At 44.4% G+C, this 19,059-nt stretch overlaps 1 protein-coding gene across 3 annotated transcripts in view; it reads left to right on the top strand.

The window, feature by feature from the left end:
• Nucleotides 1-19,059, top strand: part of SASH1 (SAM and SH3 domain containing 1) — a 285,981-nt gene that overhangs the window by 119,341 nt on the left and 147,581 nt on the right. For all 3 annotated transcript variants that reach the window (XM_025381968.1, XM_025381966.1, XM_025381965.1), the window contains exon 2: nucleotides 4,122-4,250. In XM_025381968.1, coding sequence (XP_025237753.1) covers nucleotides 4,122-4,250 — 129 coding nt within the window. The remainder of the gene's footprint in view (nucleotides 1-4,121; nucleotides 4,251-19,059) is intronic.

Genomic DNA, 19,059 nt, shown 5'->3' with positions numbered 1-19,059 from the left:
CTGAATTTTGAGTGGGTAAAGAAAATCATCGGGTGGTTGGTTGGTTTCATTGATTGGAATGTAAAGGATTCTTTTTGTGGGATGGCAGACAAAACCCACTCTTAAAAACACACATATGCATTCTTCTATTCTGTTGCCTTTCTTGGTGTTTAAATCATCAAGACTGATGGAAGTGGTAACTATGGGGACTTACTGCACATCTGGAAAGTAATTTGGGAAGATGTAAAAGCAGCTGTGCCACCCTGTTCTAATTATTATCTGGAGTGAGGAGTGGCTATTACGGCATATCGTAGGTTGTGAAATGCTGGCTTTCTTTGGCCTGAGTTGAGTTGAACAGCTGCTCTTTTCCTCAGGAGCAACAAATATATTTTTCAGGTCCCCAGATTATTGGGGGAGTTTTGAGTGATTGGGAATGGGATAGAGAATTTCACTCGTAGGGAAAACAGAACTGAAGTGAAGAGTTGGCTTGTTGTTGGTTTTATAATATTGTGAAATATATTTTTGGTCTTAATCTTGTTTTCTGGCAAACTCCTAAAACCCTTGGAATCTCCAGAGTGATAAGTGCATTTTTTTGTATGTTAATGAGTTGACTGATGGCTGGCCACTCTAGGTAGCTTCAGAATGGAGGTTGGTCACAGCAAAGACCCAGGTTGGATTAGAGGGTTGGGACTTTTAGCCCCAACCTCTGGGGAGGGGAGAGGGGCTGAAGGTTGAGCTGCTAGTCAGTGGCCTTTGATTTAATCAATCATGCCTACGTAATGAAGCTTCCATAAAAACCCCAACAGACTGGGTTCTGGGAGCTTCTGGATAGCTGAACACGTAGAGGTTTGTGTAGGGTGGAGGGTCTGGCGGGGGCAGGGAAGCTCCAACTCCCTTCCCCAGTACTCTGCCCTATGCATCTCTTCATCTGATATTCATTGGTATCCTTTGTGAATTCTTTTAAAATAAGTCAGTAAATGTAAGTATAGTGTTTGCCCAAGTTTTCCGAGCCACTCTAGCAAATTAATTGAGCCCCAAAAGGGGGTCGTGGGAACCCCAATTTGTAGCAGAGAAAACAACCTGGAGCTTGCTTCTGGCATCAGAAGTGAAGAGCGGTCTTCTAGGACTGAGCCTTCAGCCTGTGGGTTATGAGGCTGTCTCCAGTTTGGTAGTGTCAGATTTGAACTGGAAAACACCCAGCTGGTGTCCGCTGCAGAACTTGCTGCTTCTTTGGTCTCTGCCTGCCTTGGTCTTCCAGAGTGCTGGCATTACAGGCGTGAGCCAGGCGCCTGGCCCCAGGTGCTCGAATAGCTGAGGCAGCTGTGGCATCGAGCCCTTCCCTCCCAGGGGCTGGCGCTTTGCTCTCCTAGTCACAGCTGTCAGGAGCTGGTGGTCAGAACCCACGCCCCCATGGGAGCTGCTCTTCTGCCCTCCTTCTCTCTTAAAGTTTCCTCCAGGAGTTCCCTCAGTCCTCTTCGGGGTGTGTGTTGATGGGGTTATGGGGGATGCGTGGGAGAAGGCCTGCTTCGAGCCTCCAGGAGGAACTGCTTGTTGCTCTCTGGGTGCTCTCAGGCCCCTACTGCATGGAGGGCGTGGGGACCGCAGATGAAGGTTACTGAAAGACTGGTACATTTGGGGTTTATATTGTAGGATGGGTGATGGTGCATGAAAGGATCTCAGTGGGGAAGATTCCATCTGATCTTTAGCAAGGTCATTTGGGTGGCAGGTTGGGCAAAGTTGGGCCATGGGGAGGCCGTAGATGGAAATGGTCGAGTTGTGATCCTGGGGCATGCGTGGTTGAGTTGTGATGAGTCGGAGGATCCTCAGGATCCTAATATCAGTTTATCATGCTGTATTTCAGGAACCTCACCCTAAGATATTCTGTTCTGGCTCCCTCTTCTTCCAAGACAGATTCTGGGTTTTTGTTTTGTGTTTGAGATGGAGTCTCACTCTGTCACCCAGGCTGAAGTACAGTGGTGGGATCTCAGCCCACTGCAACCACCGCCTCCTGATCTCAGGCAATTCTTGTGCTTCAGCCTCCCGAGTAGCTGGGATTACAGGTGTGTGCCACCATGCCCAGCTAATTTTTGTACTTTTAGTAGAGATGGGATTTCACCATGTTGGCCAGGCTGGTCTCGAACTCCGGACCTCAGGTGATCTACCCACTGGCTTGGCCTCCCAAAGTGCTGGGATTACAGGCATGAGCCACCGCGCCCGGCCCAGGTTCTGTTTTCAGGCAGTTTCCTTTCCTGGAGGCAGTACAGCAGAGGCCAGGAAGCTGAGCGCCACGGTGTGTGTCCTTAGAGGGGCAGCAGCAGATTCTGTCTTGACCTTTGCTGTTTTTCTACTGAACACTTGACAGTAGATGACATTTTGAAGAGCGGGGGGTCTCCCACCTTGCCTGCTGTGTCAGTCCAGACTGTGGGCTCAGACAGACAAGACTGATTGTAGTGAAGGAGTGACTTTTGTCCAGACACATTCAAAGATCTTCCTGGCCTTGGAAGAGTCCTTCTTGTCTCCACACTGTGCTAGGAACTTTGAGGCCATCAGCTCAAACGCAGAACATGTTATTGGTGGGGAAGCAAGGAGCTTTCTAAAGTGTCATTTTTTCCTGTTTCGGTTTCTCCTCTCCCGTGGTTCTGTAAAATCAGTGAATGCAGAAGTAGGGTAGAGATGATCCTTGATCTGCCCCAGGCCTCCTGACCAGGGTGTAGGTCTTTAGCAGAAAGGCTTTGGGAGAAATCCAACTCGCAAGCCCTGCTTGCATCTAAGCCTGCTTTGCGGTGTTAGGCGTGTGTTGCTATGGGCAGTGCACCAACATTAAATAACTGAAGGGCTGGCTAGCAGTCTGTAAAATGGAAAATGTGTGTGTGGCTTTAGGTGATCTAAAAGTTGTATTTTCCTTGGTTGTCTTGGTAAAGTCATTTATTTAAACCAAAGAGCAGAATGTTGGGAGGTTAAAAAAAAAAAAAGAGCTGGAGGAGAGGTCTTTCTGAATGAGTGAATGGATAGAAGAAATGGCATAACTTACAAATGTACAAGGCATTTCTGTCATCCTCCCTGTGTGTATTCAGGTGTGTATTTAGGAATCCATTGCTCTAAAGGAAGACTATAGTGTGGAACAAAATCTTGCAGTGAGTATTACACTGTGAGAGATTTTTAGCACTTACTACATGCCAGGTGGACTACATGAGCCAGCTAAGGTCTAAGCGCCTCACACATGTTACTCCAGTAGTCCTCTCACCGAAGTAGGTGCTGTGATTATTCAGTGTTCCTCGGAGGTTAAGAGACATACCTAAGGCCACTTAACCAGTACAAGGCTCAGTGGAGCTGGGGGGAAGCTCAGAATGAGCTCTAGAGCAATTACGTGGCACTTGCCTTGGGGAAGAAACAAGTGACATGTTTACTTATTTATGCAGGTGAATTTGTAACGTGTACTCTTGCACCTGGACTTGGAATGCCTAGTGAATAATAAGTCTAATGAATAATATGAATATTAATGATCATAATAATGAATATTGATGAATACTAATGACTAATGAATAAAAAGATTTTCCACTTTTCTGAGGGTCTCCTGAGAGGTGCAGTGAGATCTGTGTCAGATTCTATTCTCTGCCAGTTCCTGAATTCTCAGGCTCCCATCGGAATCCCTGGGAGGAGTCCTGACATTGTCTCTTTTTTGAGCTTCCCAGGAGGTGGTGATTGCAGGCCAGGGGCCACACTGGGCATTAGGAGCCTCTTCCTCACACAGTGCCTTTGCTGAAGGTGCTTCCCTGGTGTTTCCTCTCTTAGCCCTGCTAGGCAGGCAGAGAGATGGGTGTCGAAGACCTTGATGTTGGCACCAGACCGTCCCAGGTTGGAAAGCTGGCCTCTGTGCTTCTTAGTCCCGGGATTTGTGGGCAGTCGCTCAACTTCTTTGAGCTCCTGTTTACCCATCAATACAAGTGAGGAAAAAACAGGCCCCTGTCAGAGGGCTGCCCTGAGGAGTAGGAGATCCTGTACGTGAAACAACCTGGCACTTGATGTTTCCCGCTTAAATACCGGCCTTTATTACTATAAACTCTGCATAGAGGGAGGTCTGATGGCTGTGGGCTTTTCCCGGGTGCACTGACCTGACCGCCTTTGTTTTTCTACCCCTTCAGGACGGTTCGCTGGGAAACATCGATGACCTGGCGCAGCAGTATGCAGATTATTACAACACCTGTTTCTCCGATGTGTGCGAGAGGATGGAGGAGCTGCGGAAACGGCGGGTTTCCCAGGACCTGGATGTGGTGAGTGGGAATCCTGAGAATATATTTTTGTGAGCAGAGCTGCTCCAATTTGGGCTTCTCCTTGGTCCTTCTCCCAGTGCTAGCTGTTCCTGGGGTATCAATCTGTAGGCTACTGCACTAGTATGGGGTAAAAAGTTCAGATCCCTAAAGGACTGACCCAGTTCTGCTGCGGACATCAAACTGAGTGAGTGTTGGCTGGAGCAATAGGATCGAACCTTTGCGTTCATTAAAAGAATAGATTTTTATTTTTATTTTTATTTTTTTAACTTAAGGAAAAAGTATGTTTTTACTATTCACCAGTGTATACTACATTTTTTATTGACTCTAAGCCCAAAGAATGTCTAGGCTAATTATTTCCCCCTTTTCATTCCTTTTTTCTTTTCTTTTGGAAAGCAACATAAAATTTAAAGGAACAATGAATTGCCTGTAGTCTCTCACCTAGCAATAATCACATTGATGTTTTAGTAGGTATCCTTCCAATGTTTTTGTGGGCATTTAAAAATCAGCAAAACTAGTCCACTGCTAAAGACACTTTTTTTTTTTTTTTTTTTAGATGGAGTTTCGCTTTTGTCCCCCAGGCTGGAGTGCAATGGTGCGATCTCAGCTCACTGCAACTTCTGCCTCCCGGGTTCAAGCGATTCTCCTGCCTCAGCCCCCCAAGTAGCTGGGATTACAGGCATGCACCACCACGGCCGGCTAATTTTGTGTTTTTAGTAGACACAGGGTTTCTACTTGTTGGTCAGGCTGGTCTCGAACTCCCAACCCCCTCCCAAAGTGCTGGGATTACAGGCGTGAGCCACCATGCCCGGCCTAAAGACACTATATATAGATAAAATCATATTTTTAATATATATAAAATCAGTGAAACAATGCTGTATCTATATATTAAAAAAAACTTCTTCTTTTATTACTTAACATTGTATTGTAGCTCATATTCCCTGTCCTTGAAATTCCTTGTCATCACCATCTTTCATGGCTATGTTCTCCTCTCACTCAGGTGCATTGAAATAAATTTGGCTGTTTGTGAAAACCTTTATGTGTATAGTCAGTGGCACATTTGGCCTTGTATGTGATAAACAGTAACTAAATAGTGTAGGTGCTATATATTTAATTTTTATGTATGCTAGTAGTTCAAAATTGTATATTTGCTATAAAATATCATAAAAGCTTCTGCATTTCTCAGTTTAAATATCTTACTATTGGATTCACTTTAGTTCCGTGCCTTTCAAATAGTTTTGTTTCATTATGCCAACCTCAGGACCTCCTCAAGAAATGGGGTTGAAGCAGAAGAAAATGTTCAACCCTCTGTATCTCCTCATCCAGACCTGTTCCTTTTGAGCCATCTCAGATAGTGGGGGCTGCATGGATATGTTTTAACTAACAGAGTTCCTCAACCTTTAAAAAAATGTTTGAAAACTAAGCTGGGCATGGTGGCTCACGCCTGTGATCCCAGCACTTTGGGAGGCTGAGGCTGGTGGATCACCTGAGGTCGGGAGTTGGAGACCAGCCTGACCAACATGGAGAATCTCTACTAAAAAATAAAAAATTAGCCAGGCGTGGTGGCACATGCCTCTAATCCCAGCTACTCGGGAGGCTGAGGCAGGAGAATCACTTGAACCTGCTGAGAGGCAGAGGTTGTGGTGAGCCAAGATCGTGCCATTGCACTCCAACCTGGGCAACAAGAGTGAAACTCCGTTTCGGGGAAAAAAAAAAAAAAAAGAAAATTTGAAAACTGCTGATTCAATTGAATCCTTATTTATCCTCCTACCTCCTATTTGTCTGCTTAGGGTAAGCACACACACATAATAATTAAGTAACTAATTTAGAACTAATTAAGAACAGAGAATTCTTTGTTAATAATTATTTTTATGTTATATACAAGGGTTCTGTGATTCCTCTCTTATAAGAGACCCAGCAAGGGGTTGGGTACCCCTGCTGTATATTCTGTAAGTGAACATCATCTGTTTCCACTGTGAGACTAGGATGTTCTTATGTACTGTTATTTACTTTCTTAACCACGTAAAGATTCCTTGGATCAGGAGTAACAATATATCATGACTGCCAAATATTAATTGATTCTCTTTCTTTTATGTTCACCAATTTAGTAGTTGCAGGGATGGGAGTTAAAGTTGACTGAGGCTGAGCAGTGTCATCCAGGGGCTGAAAGCCATCACCTCGGGAGCCTGACGCCTTGGCCCAGGTGGGCGGCAGCACTGTCAATGGCTTGTTTCCTTTAACTTTGCTCCTTGACATGTGTGAACGCTGGGGTTATTTCCTCCTTTGGAAAGTAACTTTATGTGTCAAAAGACTCCCACACTCTTAAAATTCGTTAGGCTCTCCTGTTGGAGCATAGTTAATGAAAAAATACTTTCATTTTGGCAAGATTACCACAGGACAACTTAAATATTGCATAATGCCCTGAATTCTTGAATGTTTCAATTCTTCTTCTTCTTTTTTTTTTTTTTTTTTTGAGATGAGGTTTCGCTTCTGTTGCCTAGGCTGGAGTGCAATGACGTGATCTGGGCTCACCACCACCTCTCTCTGCCTCCCGGGTTCAAGTGATTCTCCTGCCTCAGCCTCCCGAGTAGCAGGGCTTACAGGCATCCACCACCATGCCCGGCTAATTTTTTTTTTTTTTTAGTAGAGTTGGGGATTCTCCATGTTGGTCAGGCTGGTCTCGAACTCCTGACCTCAGGTGATCTACCCACCTTGGCCTCGCAAAGTGCTGGGGATTACAGGCGTGAGCCACCACGCCTGGCCAGAATGTTGTAACTCTTGCCTGGCCAGAATGTTGTAACTCTTGCCTCTAATGATGGTCTGGTAGGACTCTGTGGCCTCCTTAGACATTTTACTGTGCTTGAGGAAATGATTGCTGTGAACTGGCGAAAGATGGACCACTGACACAACACTAAACTGTTCTTCTCAGGATTCTAGCTGGTTAGGAGTTGGGGTTACTATCGTCATCCCATGGTGTTTGGGAACCTTGGAAGGCAGCTTCTAGGTAGGAGAGAAAGTCTGCCCATCGGTAGGATAAATAACCACCGTCTCGTTCAAACAGGTGGGGCTAATTTGGTGTGCTCTGTTCCAAAACCGCAGAAGACAATGTGGGGAAAAAAACACCACATGAGCTTAATTAGTTCCCATCAAAAGTACAAGAAGTTGGTGGTGGGTAAAGTTGATGGGAGCTGATTCAAGCCAGACTGGAAGCATGACTGTTCATTCTTTAAATTGTAGTTAGCGGCCGGACACGGTGGCTCACGCCTGTAATCCTAGCACTTTGGGAGGCTGAGGCGGGCGGATCATGAGGTCAGGAGATCAAGACCATCCTGGCTAACATGGTGAAACCTGGCTCTACTAAAAAATAGAAAAAATTAGCTGGGCGTGGTAGTAGGCGCCTGTAGTCCCAGCTACTCGGGAGGCTTAGGCAGAGAATGGCATGAACCCAGGAGGCGGAGCTTGCAGTGAGCCAGGATCCTGCCACTGTACTCCAGCCTGGGTGACAGAGTGAGACTCCATCTCAAAAAAAAAAAAAAAAAAAATTGTAGTTAGCGAGTAAGACCCCAAATTGGCATATTCAGATTCTCTCTCTCTCTCTCTCTCTCTTTTTTTTTTTTTTTTTGGGACAGAGTTTTGGTCTTGTTGCCCAGGCTGGAGTGCAATGGCATGGTCTCAGCACACTGCAACCTCTGCTTCCTGGGTTTAAGCAATTCTCTTGCCTCAGCCTCCCAAGTTGCTGGGATTACAGGCTTGCACCACCATGCCCGACTAATTTTTGTATTTTTAGTAGAGATGGGGTTTTGCCGTGTTGGCCAGGCTGGCCTCAAACTCCCGACCTCAGATGATCTGCCTGCCTTGGCCTCCCAAAGTGCTGGGATTACAGGTGTGAGTCACTGCATCCAGCCTTCAGATTCTCTTTCTATGAAATTCCAGACAAGTTGCAGTGGAAAAGGGAAATTCTAAAACTGGCAAGGATCGGGTTTAGGTGCTGGATGTTTCCTGTGTCACTCACATGGCTCCGAAGTCTAGATGTCCATGTTAGATGTGTTTTGAGGCTAGTCATCATTTAGGCTATGACACAACGCTATCAGCCTCCTGAAAGTTCCCTCTCACAGTGCTTAACACTTTTGACTCTTCCTGGGGACTCATTTCCTTGAAATGCTGTGACTTCCAGTCTGTCATGTTCCCTTTTATTGCATTAGAATTTTACATATATTTCTAATCTTTCAATTCTGCCTTCAGATAAGTAAACAATATGCTTTCCCTCCTGGCTGCTTGGTTGGAGCAACTTCAGGTCTGAGGACCTGCAGCTTAATTATTTCTTTCTTTCTTTCTTTTTTTTTTTTTTTGAGATGGAGTTCACTCTTGTTGCCCAGGCTGGGGTGCATTGGCACAATCTCGGCTCACTGTAACCTCCGCCTCCTGGGTTCAAGTGATTCTCTTGCATTAGCCTCCCAAGTAGCTGGGATTACAGGTGTGTGCCACCACTCCTGGCTAATATTTTGTATTTAGTAGAGATGGGGTTTCACCATGTTGGTCAGGTTGGTTTCAAACTCCTGACCTCAGGTGATCTACCTGCCTCGGCCTCCCAAAGAGTTGGGATTATAGGCATGAGCCACTGTGACCAGTCAGTTTCTTTCTATGCTTGTCAGCAGCCCTGTCAAAGCTGAATGCAAGATGGCTTTGAGACAAAATAATGTTAAAAGCAGAAGAGGAAATATGCAGTAACATGTTAGAAGTCTCAGACATTTTATAGGGAAAAAGTAGCATTAGATTTGTTGTGTCTGCTCTAGAAAAAGTCATTTTAGAAGACAGCCTTGGGGACAGAGAATTTTGGGTGATGGGTTGACTTGGTTTATGGCTTTGTTTCATTCTAAATCTTCTGGGTGAATTTAGGAGATTGAAGAAATAGTCTACAGATAGAATACTTAGATATTTGTGTTTGACTTTAAAAAGTCAAAAAATGCGTTGTCCTTAAGAGCTAATTATGTATCAACTAGAGAACAAACAAAACAAAAAGGCGCTCAGCCCACCGAGTTGCTTGACTTAACCCTGAAAAACAAAAGGTTTTGATTATTATGTTAGTAATTAACTTTCTGGACTAGATGTCAAGCTCTTTCTCTAGGACGTAATCACCCGGATCCTGACTGGAATAATGCATTTGATAAAGTGTCTTTGGGGCCAGTTAGTTTTGTTGAAGACAACAGAGAGTACAGATGGGTAAAAATTCAACAATATAAACAGATATTACGATTCACATTTATAACTATGGTGAGAGTTTTTATTTAGCTCCAAATGGGCCCTACAGGAATGATGTGTTTGGACCACAGCCTTTCCCTCTGCTGGGGATTGGGACATTAGTGCTTGTGAACAGCAGGGAAGTTGCCCATATCTCTCCACATTTGGCACAATCCCTGGGTACCATGTGTTTTTTTGGCTGGGAGAAGCTGCAATCAGAAATGCTAGTAGCTTTCCAAGTCCATAATGGCCCAACTCGAATGATGCTAAGTCTGACATCTGTCAAAGTGACACCGTGGTCAGGAAAGGAACACACTCAAGGTGGCCTCTGTTACTGGCAGTATCAGCTTCCTCAGCATCTTTGAGGTGGAATCTGTGTGAGTATTGGCAGAAAACAAGTTTGTGCAGTTGTTGATGTGACACGGAGCTGAGAGAAGTCCCTACCTCCAGCAGCACTCTGTTGATGATGACATACTCATCAGCAGCTGAAACCTGGCCCAGCTTCTGTGCCACTTTGTTGTCATGACTGTGTGAATACAAGGAAAAAGGAGCCCAGGTGGAGATGCACTGAGGTCTTTAAGGACCGGGAATGTCAATAAAAACATTGCATATTATAACTGTGAAAGGTCATAGCAGAACTATTGCTGGCTGGGTGCAGTGGCTCACACCTGTAATCCCAGCACTTTGGGAGGCCAAGGCGGGCAGATCACTTGAGGTCAGGAGTTCAAGACCAACCTGGCTAACATGGTGAAACCCCATCTCTACCAAAAATACAAAGTTACCCAGGTGTGGTGGTGTGCACCTATAATCCCAGCTACTTGGGAGGCTGAGAAAGGAGAATCGCTTAAACCTGGGAGGTGAGATTGCAGTGAGCCGAGATCATGCCAGTTTACTCTAGCCTGGGTGCCACAGTGAGACTGCATCTCAAAAAAAAAAAAAAAAAAAAAAAGAAAAAAAGAAAGAAAGAGAACCATTGTTAATGGTGTAAGAATGACTTATCATTCCTTGCAATTTTAATAACTTAAACCTTCCAAATACAGTTCTGGATCAAGACAGAGGCAATAAGAGTAGTGTCCGTTGTGACCGGTGCTAATTGTCAGAGCCTCCTTTGGCTGTACCGCCCCCTCTCCAAGCTGGAGCAAGACTCCTTACCTGGGCTTGTTGCAGTGAGCAAGAGGGTGTAAGAAACACTGATGGAAAGAGGTTGAGGGAGTCACAGACTTGGTTCAAATTCTGGCTGTTTTACTTACCTGGCCCTGGCCTCTGTTTCCCAATTTATAAAATGTGGGTAAAGTATCTCAAAGTTATTAGAGGCATAAATGAAAAAAATTGTTTCATCATAAGTGACTGTAACTGTTGATTTCTTTCCCTTCCTTTCTATTCTGAGTTGAAAAATCCCCGCAGTAATGCTGAAGAGTATCCATTACTTGTACTTCATTAATATTTATTCAAGTGAGTACAGGGATTTTTTTTTATAGCTTTTTATGTTGGAAATGTGAACATCTATAAAGATCACAATATCGTGAACATCCTGTGCCTGTTACCCACATCCACAGCTAGCAGCATCCTGCCATCGTTTCATCTTCACACCCCACTCACACTTAATGTTTTTTTTTTTTTTTTTTTTTGAAGGCGGAGTCTCACTCAGTCACCCAGGCTGGAGTGCAGTGGCCGGATCTCAGCTCACTGCAAGCTCCGCCTCCCGGGTTCACGCCATTCTCCTGCCTCAGCCTTGTGAGTAGCTGGGACTACAGGCGCCCGCCACCTCGCCCGGCTAGTTTTTTGTATTTTTTTAGTAGAGACGGGGTTTCACCAGGTTAGCCAGGATGGTCTCGATCTCCTGACCTTGTGATCCACCCGTCTCAGCCTCCCAAAGTGCTGGGATTACAGGCTTGAGCCACCACGCCCGGCCGATTACTATGTTTTTTAAAAGTTTGTTTTGGCCGGGCATGGTGGCTCATGCCTATAATCCCTGCACTTTGGGAGGCTGAGGCAGGTGGATCACCTGAGGTCAGGAGTTTGAAACCAGCTTGTCCAAACATAGAGACATGGTGAAACCCTGTCTCTGCTAAAAATGCAAAAAAAAATTAGCCAGGTGTAGTGGCAGGCACCTGTAGTCCCAGCTACTCAGGAGGCTGAGGCAGGAGAATCGCTTGAACCCTGGAGGTGGAGGTTGCAGTGGGCCGAGATCGCACCACTGCACTCCAGCCTGGGTGACAGAGTGAGATTCCATCTCAAAAAAAAAAAGTTTGTTTTGAGGTATAACTTATATACATCTAAATGCACAAATGTCAGTTGTATAACTTCATCAAATGAATATACCCACCTCACCCACAGCCCAGCATGATAGAGAACACATCCAACACCTTCAAAGTTGCTTCCTGTCCCTTCCAGTGGGTCCTGCCTGGTTTGAGAGCAGGGACTTTTGTCGGTCTATTTTGGTCACTACTATACCCTTGCGTAGAGAACAGTGCATAGCACATAATAGGTGCCCAATAAATATTTGTTGAATTTATTCGTGTGTGTAAATATTCAACTGAGCATTTAAATATATTTGAAATATTTAATGAGCATTGAGTCTGTTATTTGGGATTTTGCCTTTCCGGAATCACAGACGAAATACGTATTCCCTGCCCACAAAGAGGCCACAGTTTAATAGGGGTGTGAGGCAAGTAACATACTCTTACCGTGCTGTGCAGGAGTACAGAAGAGGGTCCCTGATGACTCCTTAGAGGAAGTGATAACCCAGGCTTCCCAATCAGAAGGCACAGGAAGGACTGACCTGGTTGAGGGAGGTGTAGACCATGGGGAGTAACTTCAGGGAGAGGCCACAGTTTCAGCCAAGGTCGAAAATGGAGGGGTAAATGTGGCTAGAAACTATGGCATAAACAATGTGAGGGGAAAAAAGAGGCAGGCTGTTCTTTCAGAGGTCCTTGGATTATTAATGATATAAAAGATAAAGTAGAATATTACGATTCATTACTATTCACAGGGAGAAAGAGAATAAATGGCCATTTCGCAATCGTTGACCGCTGGGCCAAGGTGAACTTGTTCTTGCTTTTCATGTGGCTTCATGCAGACATGTGCACATAGTCTGGTCTGTGTGGGTTTTTGTTTGGTTTCATTGACTGCTCTTCTTTTGTTATTTGCTACAGGCAGCAAAGCATGTGGGAAACAGGTTTCCTGTTGTACATTTGAGCTTCCTGAATTTTCAAGAAAATGATCAGGAAAGTGAGATTCTGCCCAGCTCAGTCTACAAGGTCACCATTGTTTTTAGGGAACACAGGTCTGCCCCCAGAGCATAGAAACACAGAAGACTTACGTCGTCCCTGAATTCTTAGGCTCATCCCCATAGGATAAGAATGAGAACTGTGCCTCACATGCCTTACACTATCCTGAGTTATCCTGCTGAAGCCCTGTGGTTTCTCTAAATGGCATTTGTTTTTGTTCTGTTTCCTTTTGTCTTCACTTACATTATTTGCTAGCTTTGGGCTACAGTTGATTTGAAGACTGTGATCAGTATCTGTGGGCATTAGATGGTGAGTCTGAACTCCATTCTGCTGTGGGATTCACACACTTGATGTCAAATACACTGAGGCATTATATCTTAAGCCAGATGGTAATACAGTTCTGTGCTCTGGCCTCTCTCAGACAAAGTCACATTTGTAATCAAATGCCCAGTTCCAATTTAGTCAGCATTTTTTGTACATGGCACTATGTGAACGTGGACATCAACAGATCTCTTGGTGCCAGATTTGATCTTGGCATTCTATACCTTTGGTAATTAAGAAGGTTTTTTTTTTTTTTTATTAACCCTGCAGTCAGTTCAGGTGTTTCCATCCTTACACTTAGGCACTAGACACGTTTGCAGACTGTGCACTTGTGGAAACCGCTGGGTTGGCTGTGTTGTGCATGATATGACAGTCTAAGAATAGAGAGGGCTTTAGATTTTTCAAATGTGCATCAACAATTTCAGCTTCTTCTTCTTTTTTTTGAGTTTCACTCTTGTCTACCAGGCTGGGGTTCAATGGCGTGATCTCGGCTCACTGGAACCTCCACCTCCTGGATTCAAGTGATTCTCCTGCCTCAGTCTCCCAAGTAGTTGGGATTACAGGTGCCCGCCACCACACCTGGCTAATTTTTGTATTTTTAGTAGAGATGAGGTTTCACCATGTTGGCCAGGCTGGTCTCGAACTCCTGACCTCAGGTGAGCCACCCGCCTCAACCTCCCAAAGTGCTGGGATTACAGAATTTCAGCTTCTTTTTCTCTTGCTCCTGAGCATTTAGAAATGGTTTTTGTTTGCTTGCTTTAATGAAAGGTAGTATGCCTGGGGGATTAAAAACCAAACTACCATACTACTTAAATACTAGTACTTGCCAAAAAGGAAAAAGTCTGAGCTTTGTTGTTTCCATTTGCGTACAACAGACAGCGTTCCTAAATGTTAAGGAAATTGACACTAATTGGAGAGAAGAGTTAGGAACTCACCTAAAAGTGGCCACTTTGATGGCAGAACCTAGCAGGTAGCCAGGACTTGGCCAGGGCTTGGGAGGGAAAGGAGCATCTCTGTTTTTGGAGTCAGGACCATTCAAAGGGTGAATGAAGCCCAGGCCAGGTGACATTTTGGAGCCTGGAATATTAAAACCAGGTTGCCAAAATTGTAGTGTGATCTCAGTCTTTACATTTAACAATTATATACATTTTTAACACAGAAGATTACAATGTAATTTATTTAGGCTAATCAGAAGCTAATTATAGGCTATTTAAAAATGTTAATTTGTAGCACACTAGAGGCAGTATGGTCTTGAGGTGAGACAAAATGTAAAGGAGTGCAGTGAATGTTTGCTTATTTCCAGACCCTCAGAGTGGGTTTTTGTAGCTGTATCTATGTCGTTTAGGGATGATGTCAACAGTCTACATTTGAGACTGTAGGACTGACTGAGTGGTCCAAGCCAAGTGGCCCATCTATTCTGCAGAACCCTGCATGGGGCCTGAGGCAGGTTGGCATCTGGAATGGAATTAGGCAGACACCTGTAGGGTCCAGCCTGGAAGTCAGCTGGGGCAGGGCCCTGAGCCTATGCCGGTGTCGTCATGCACTACACCTGACATTGTCCTCCTGACGCACGCAGTCCATATTTTAGACTGATCTCTCACCAAAGCTCCTGTGCACCGAAATGACTAACAGTAGAAAGAACTGAGCTCTGGGCAGGGCGTGGTGGCTCATGCCTGTAATCCCAGCACTTTGGGGGGCCGAGGCACGTGGATCCTTTGAGCCTAGGAGTTTGAGACCAGCTTGGGCAACATGGCAAAACCCTCTGTCTCTACAAAAATAATACAAAAATTAACAGGGCGTGGTGGCACATGCCTATTGTCCTGGCCACTGGGAAGGCTGAAGTGGGAGGATCACTTAAACCCGGGAAGTTGAGGCTGCAGTAAGCCATGATAGCACCACTACACTGCAGCCTGGGTGACAGAGTGAGACTGTCTGGGGGAAAAAAAAAAAAAAAAAAGAATTGAGCTCTGAGCTCTGGATCATCACGTACATCAGTGGGAGGTTTCTCTCTCTCCCTCTCATTAGAAGACCATTGCCCCCATTCCAGCAGTTTGTTTGCATTTGGGATTGTCTTTTCTTTCAGTTTGGAAGTTTTAAGAATTTTAAGTTGAAGAAAACAAGATGGCAAAATGTTGAGCAAATTTGTTTGGTGCTGGCCAGGTGTGATGGCTCATGACTGTAATCCTAGTCATGAGCCATCAGCCTTTGGGAGGCCAAGCCTGGTGGATCGTTTGAGCTTGGGAGTTTGAGACTGGCCTGGGCAACATGGCAAAATCCCACCTCTACCAAAAACACCCAAAAAACGAAAATGAGTTGGGAATGGTGGTGCATGCCTGTAGTCACAGCTACTTTGGAGGTTGAACCTAGGAGGCAGAGGTTGCAGTGAGCTGAGATTGCGCCACTGCAATCCAACCTGGGCAACAGAGTGAGACCCTATCTCAAAAAAAAAAAAAAAAAAAAAAAAAAATTGATGCGGTCACATCAGTTATCCTGACTTTTCAGCTATTCAGTATCAGGAAGGACACAAACCAGCTCACGGAGTAACTTTGGAAAATACATCTCAATATACCCCAGCACACAGCTCATGCCTTTCCTTTAGTGTTTCACTGCACTTCTCAAAAAAGAAAATTGGGTTGTTGCTTTTGTTTCTCCCTTGATATGTCCATCTGTGTATTAGAAATGGAGGCTTAATTTACCAACTCTAGAATGGTATTAAGAAGCTAGGTTCATGAGTAAGCCACTGCTCCTGTCTCTGGCCATTCTGAGACCTGTGCATAAGTAATTTATGTATAAGGAATAGTTTGAGAGACTGGAGCAATTATTTGGAATATGAAGATGTTCTAAATTTGTGCTACCAGCAATGCCATCCATCTCATGGGCCCCAGCAGAAGCTGATGAAACTTAATGAAAAATAAATCAAGAGCAAGTCCAAACCAAATTGGAAGCATATCATGAATATTCGTGAACATCTGGATGTGTGTGGGGGGGTGTCTGTTAGTTTTTTAATGTGTGTGACAGCAGAGACATGATTTCTTAACAAAGATGCCAAAAGGAAGACCGATTTTCATCTGTGATTTCAAAGTGTATTTGTGTTTGTATGTGTATGTCCCTTCTCCTTAGGGTGTGGGTTTCTTTTCTCCAAGATATTCCTTTGATCTCTTTCATCTTTCGGGATCTGCTTGGGTATTTTATCTGCATTCTTCGTTGGAATCAGTCACTTGATTCATGAAGATTAAACGTTTCCTTCTAAAGGAGAATTTTAACTTAAGGAAAGTTTTACTATTTAATATTTTTGATGAATCTTTTCAATGCCAGTGATGTGATAATTATCAATTAAGCTATTCTGCCTCATTGATCATCAGTTTCACTTCACACGTCTAAACCTCAGGGTACTTTATCTGCCTTGCTACCTAAAGTACTGCCAAGAACTAAAGAGGAAAAAACAAAGTATGGGAAGGTGGAAATAACAACCATGCGGATAATTATCACAAAAATGACCGTTTTTTTTTTTTTTTTTTTTTTTTTAAAGACAGACTCTTGCTCTGTCACCCAGGCTGGAGTGCAGTGGTGCGATCTCAGCTCACTGCAACCTCTGCCTCCTGGGTTTAAGCAATTCTCCTGCCTCAGCCTCCCAAGTAGCTTGGATTACAGGCGTGTACCACCATGCCCGGCTTTTTTTGTGTTTTTAGTAGAGACAGGGTTTTGTCATTTTGGCCAGGCCGGTCTCAAACATCTGACCTCAAATGATCTGCCTGCCTTGGTCTCCCAAAGTGCTGGGATTACAGGGGTGAGCCACTGCGCCCAGCCAAAAATGACATTTTTTAAAAGCACATTAGAGTTGACGAGACAGCTACATCTATTACCCAGTTTAGTTGTTGTAATAACCCTGAGGTGGATATTAGTTATCTAATGTTTAGGTTGGGAAGAGGCAGAAACCAGTGTTGTGAAAGTACCACCTGGTGGGGAAGAACCAAGCTGCACCACACCAGCCTGTACCCCACTGAGAGGTGCCACAGTTCCAAGACTGAACAGTGGGGAAGACGATGCCCTCTTCGTCCAGTTGTTGTGTAGGCTAAATAAGATAACGTTCATATATATAGTACTTGGTGTAGTTCCTGGGTCCATGCTAGAGCTCAATGAATACTTATCATAGATATTATTATTTATAGTAGAGATATTCATTATAAAGTTAGCACTTGTTAAAAGTTGAACAGCTAGTGAGTATCAGAGATGAGATTTGAAACCGGGAGGCCAATGCCAGATCTTCCCCGGCTACTCCCTAACCTTGCATTTTCTTCTTTAGACTCTTCTCAGAGCCTTCTGGAAGAATCAGTTTGTGTTGATTGATTTACAGATTAGTTTATGTCCTTGGGTAATATAATATCAAAATGCAATATTATAAAGCATGATACAATATAGAATATTAATATAAGAATATATATATATATTTTAATAGATGGGATCTCACTATGTTGCCTGGTCTGGCCTCGTACTCTGGGCCTCAAGTGATCCTCCCACCTAGGCCTCCCAAAGTGTTGGGATTACAGGCATGAGCCGCTGTGCCCAGCCAAAAGTAATTTTTGCTATACAATTACAACATACATTCATTATTAAAAAACTGAATAAAAATTCCAAAGTAGAAGTGTAATGTCTCTTAATACCCAGTTCCCAAAGATAACAATTGTTAACAGCTGGGTTTTTGTTTTGTTTTGTTCTGAGACAAAGTTTTGCCCTTGTTGCCTAGGCCGGAGTGCAATGGCTCAATCTCAGCTCACTGCAACCTCTTCCTCCAGGCTTCAAGCGATTCTCCCTGCCTCAGCCTCCTAAGTAGCTGAGATTACAAGTGCCTGCCACCACACCCAGCTGATTTATATATTTTTAGTAGAGATGGGGTTTCGCTATGTTGGCCAGGCTGGTCTTGAACTCCTGATCACAGGTGATCCACCTGCCTTGACCTCCGAAAGTGCTGGGATTATAGGCATGAGCCACCGCACCCTGCCTTCCCATAGGGATTTTAAAAGCTGCGATATAATTCATATACCATAATATTCACCCTTTTAAGTGTACAATTCAGTGATTTTTAGTACCTTTATTCCTAATTCCAAAATTCCATAGTACTTTGAATGCTATGTTTCACCTTTCTGTAGTGAATATGTTGTCCATTACTGTATCTCTGGGCCAGAACAATCCCCTGAATATAGTAGGTGAGGAATAGATTTTCATGGGATGAATGAATGACAATAGCTGTGCATTCTGGAGATATTTGCATTCCTAGACTCATAAAGTGAGGCTTTCTTATTACACTCTTGGGTTTTAAAAATAAGCATAAATATTTAATAAGAAAAATCTTTTAGGCAAGAAAGTTTTGAAAGTCTAATTCTGGAAAAGAAATGCCTTTATTACAGAATGAACCTGCTGGCTAATAAAAACATAAAGTATGTTAACAAGTTCAGATTTCTCATTAGAGGAGGAAAGGCTTCCAATTAAAGTGTGTTTGATAAGACAACAGTCATTCATGCTGTAAAGTTTGCTTATGTAAACCTATTTTTAAAATATGGTTCTAAGGGATAGGCTGTTGTCTTAAAATGGGTATGCAAATGTAAATGTCCAAGATCCACTGAGGATTAACTACATAAAAACCAGTACAATAGAAAAAAAAAATATGTGCTTGGCACTTCAGTGCTTTCCAAACTGACTTACCACCCACCCGCGCAGCCCAGCCCAGCCCTGCTCTGCCCCAACCCCCACCACCTGCCCCACCCCCAGCCCAGCACCATCAGCCTCCCACACCCTCACCCCTGTCCCAGTTCCATCCCAGCCCTATTGTACCCTCATCCCAACCCCAGCTCCACCCCCCACCTGCCCCCCAAGCCCAGCCCCACCGTTCCCCACTCCCAGCCCATGCCCCACCCCAGCCTCCCCGCCATCCCAGTCCCCGGCCCCCCTCCAACACCCCACCCCCAGCCCTAGCCCAGGCTGTGGTTGCTGGTGCCTTCTGCCTGGTTGGCCTTTCTGTTCATCTG

The sequence above is a fragment of the Theropithecus gelada genome, chromosome 4, assembly GCF_003255815.1.
Source record: "Theropithecus gelada isolate Dixy chromosome 4, Tgel_1.0, whole genome shotgun sequence".
Lineage (NCBI taxonomy): Eukaryota > Metazoa > Chordata > Mammalia > Primates > Cercopithecidae > Theropithecus > Theropithecus gelada.
Note: the sequence above shows the minus strand (reverse complement) of the source record. Positions and strands in the feature narration are given on the sequence as shown.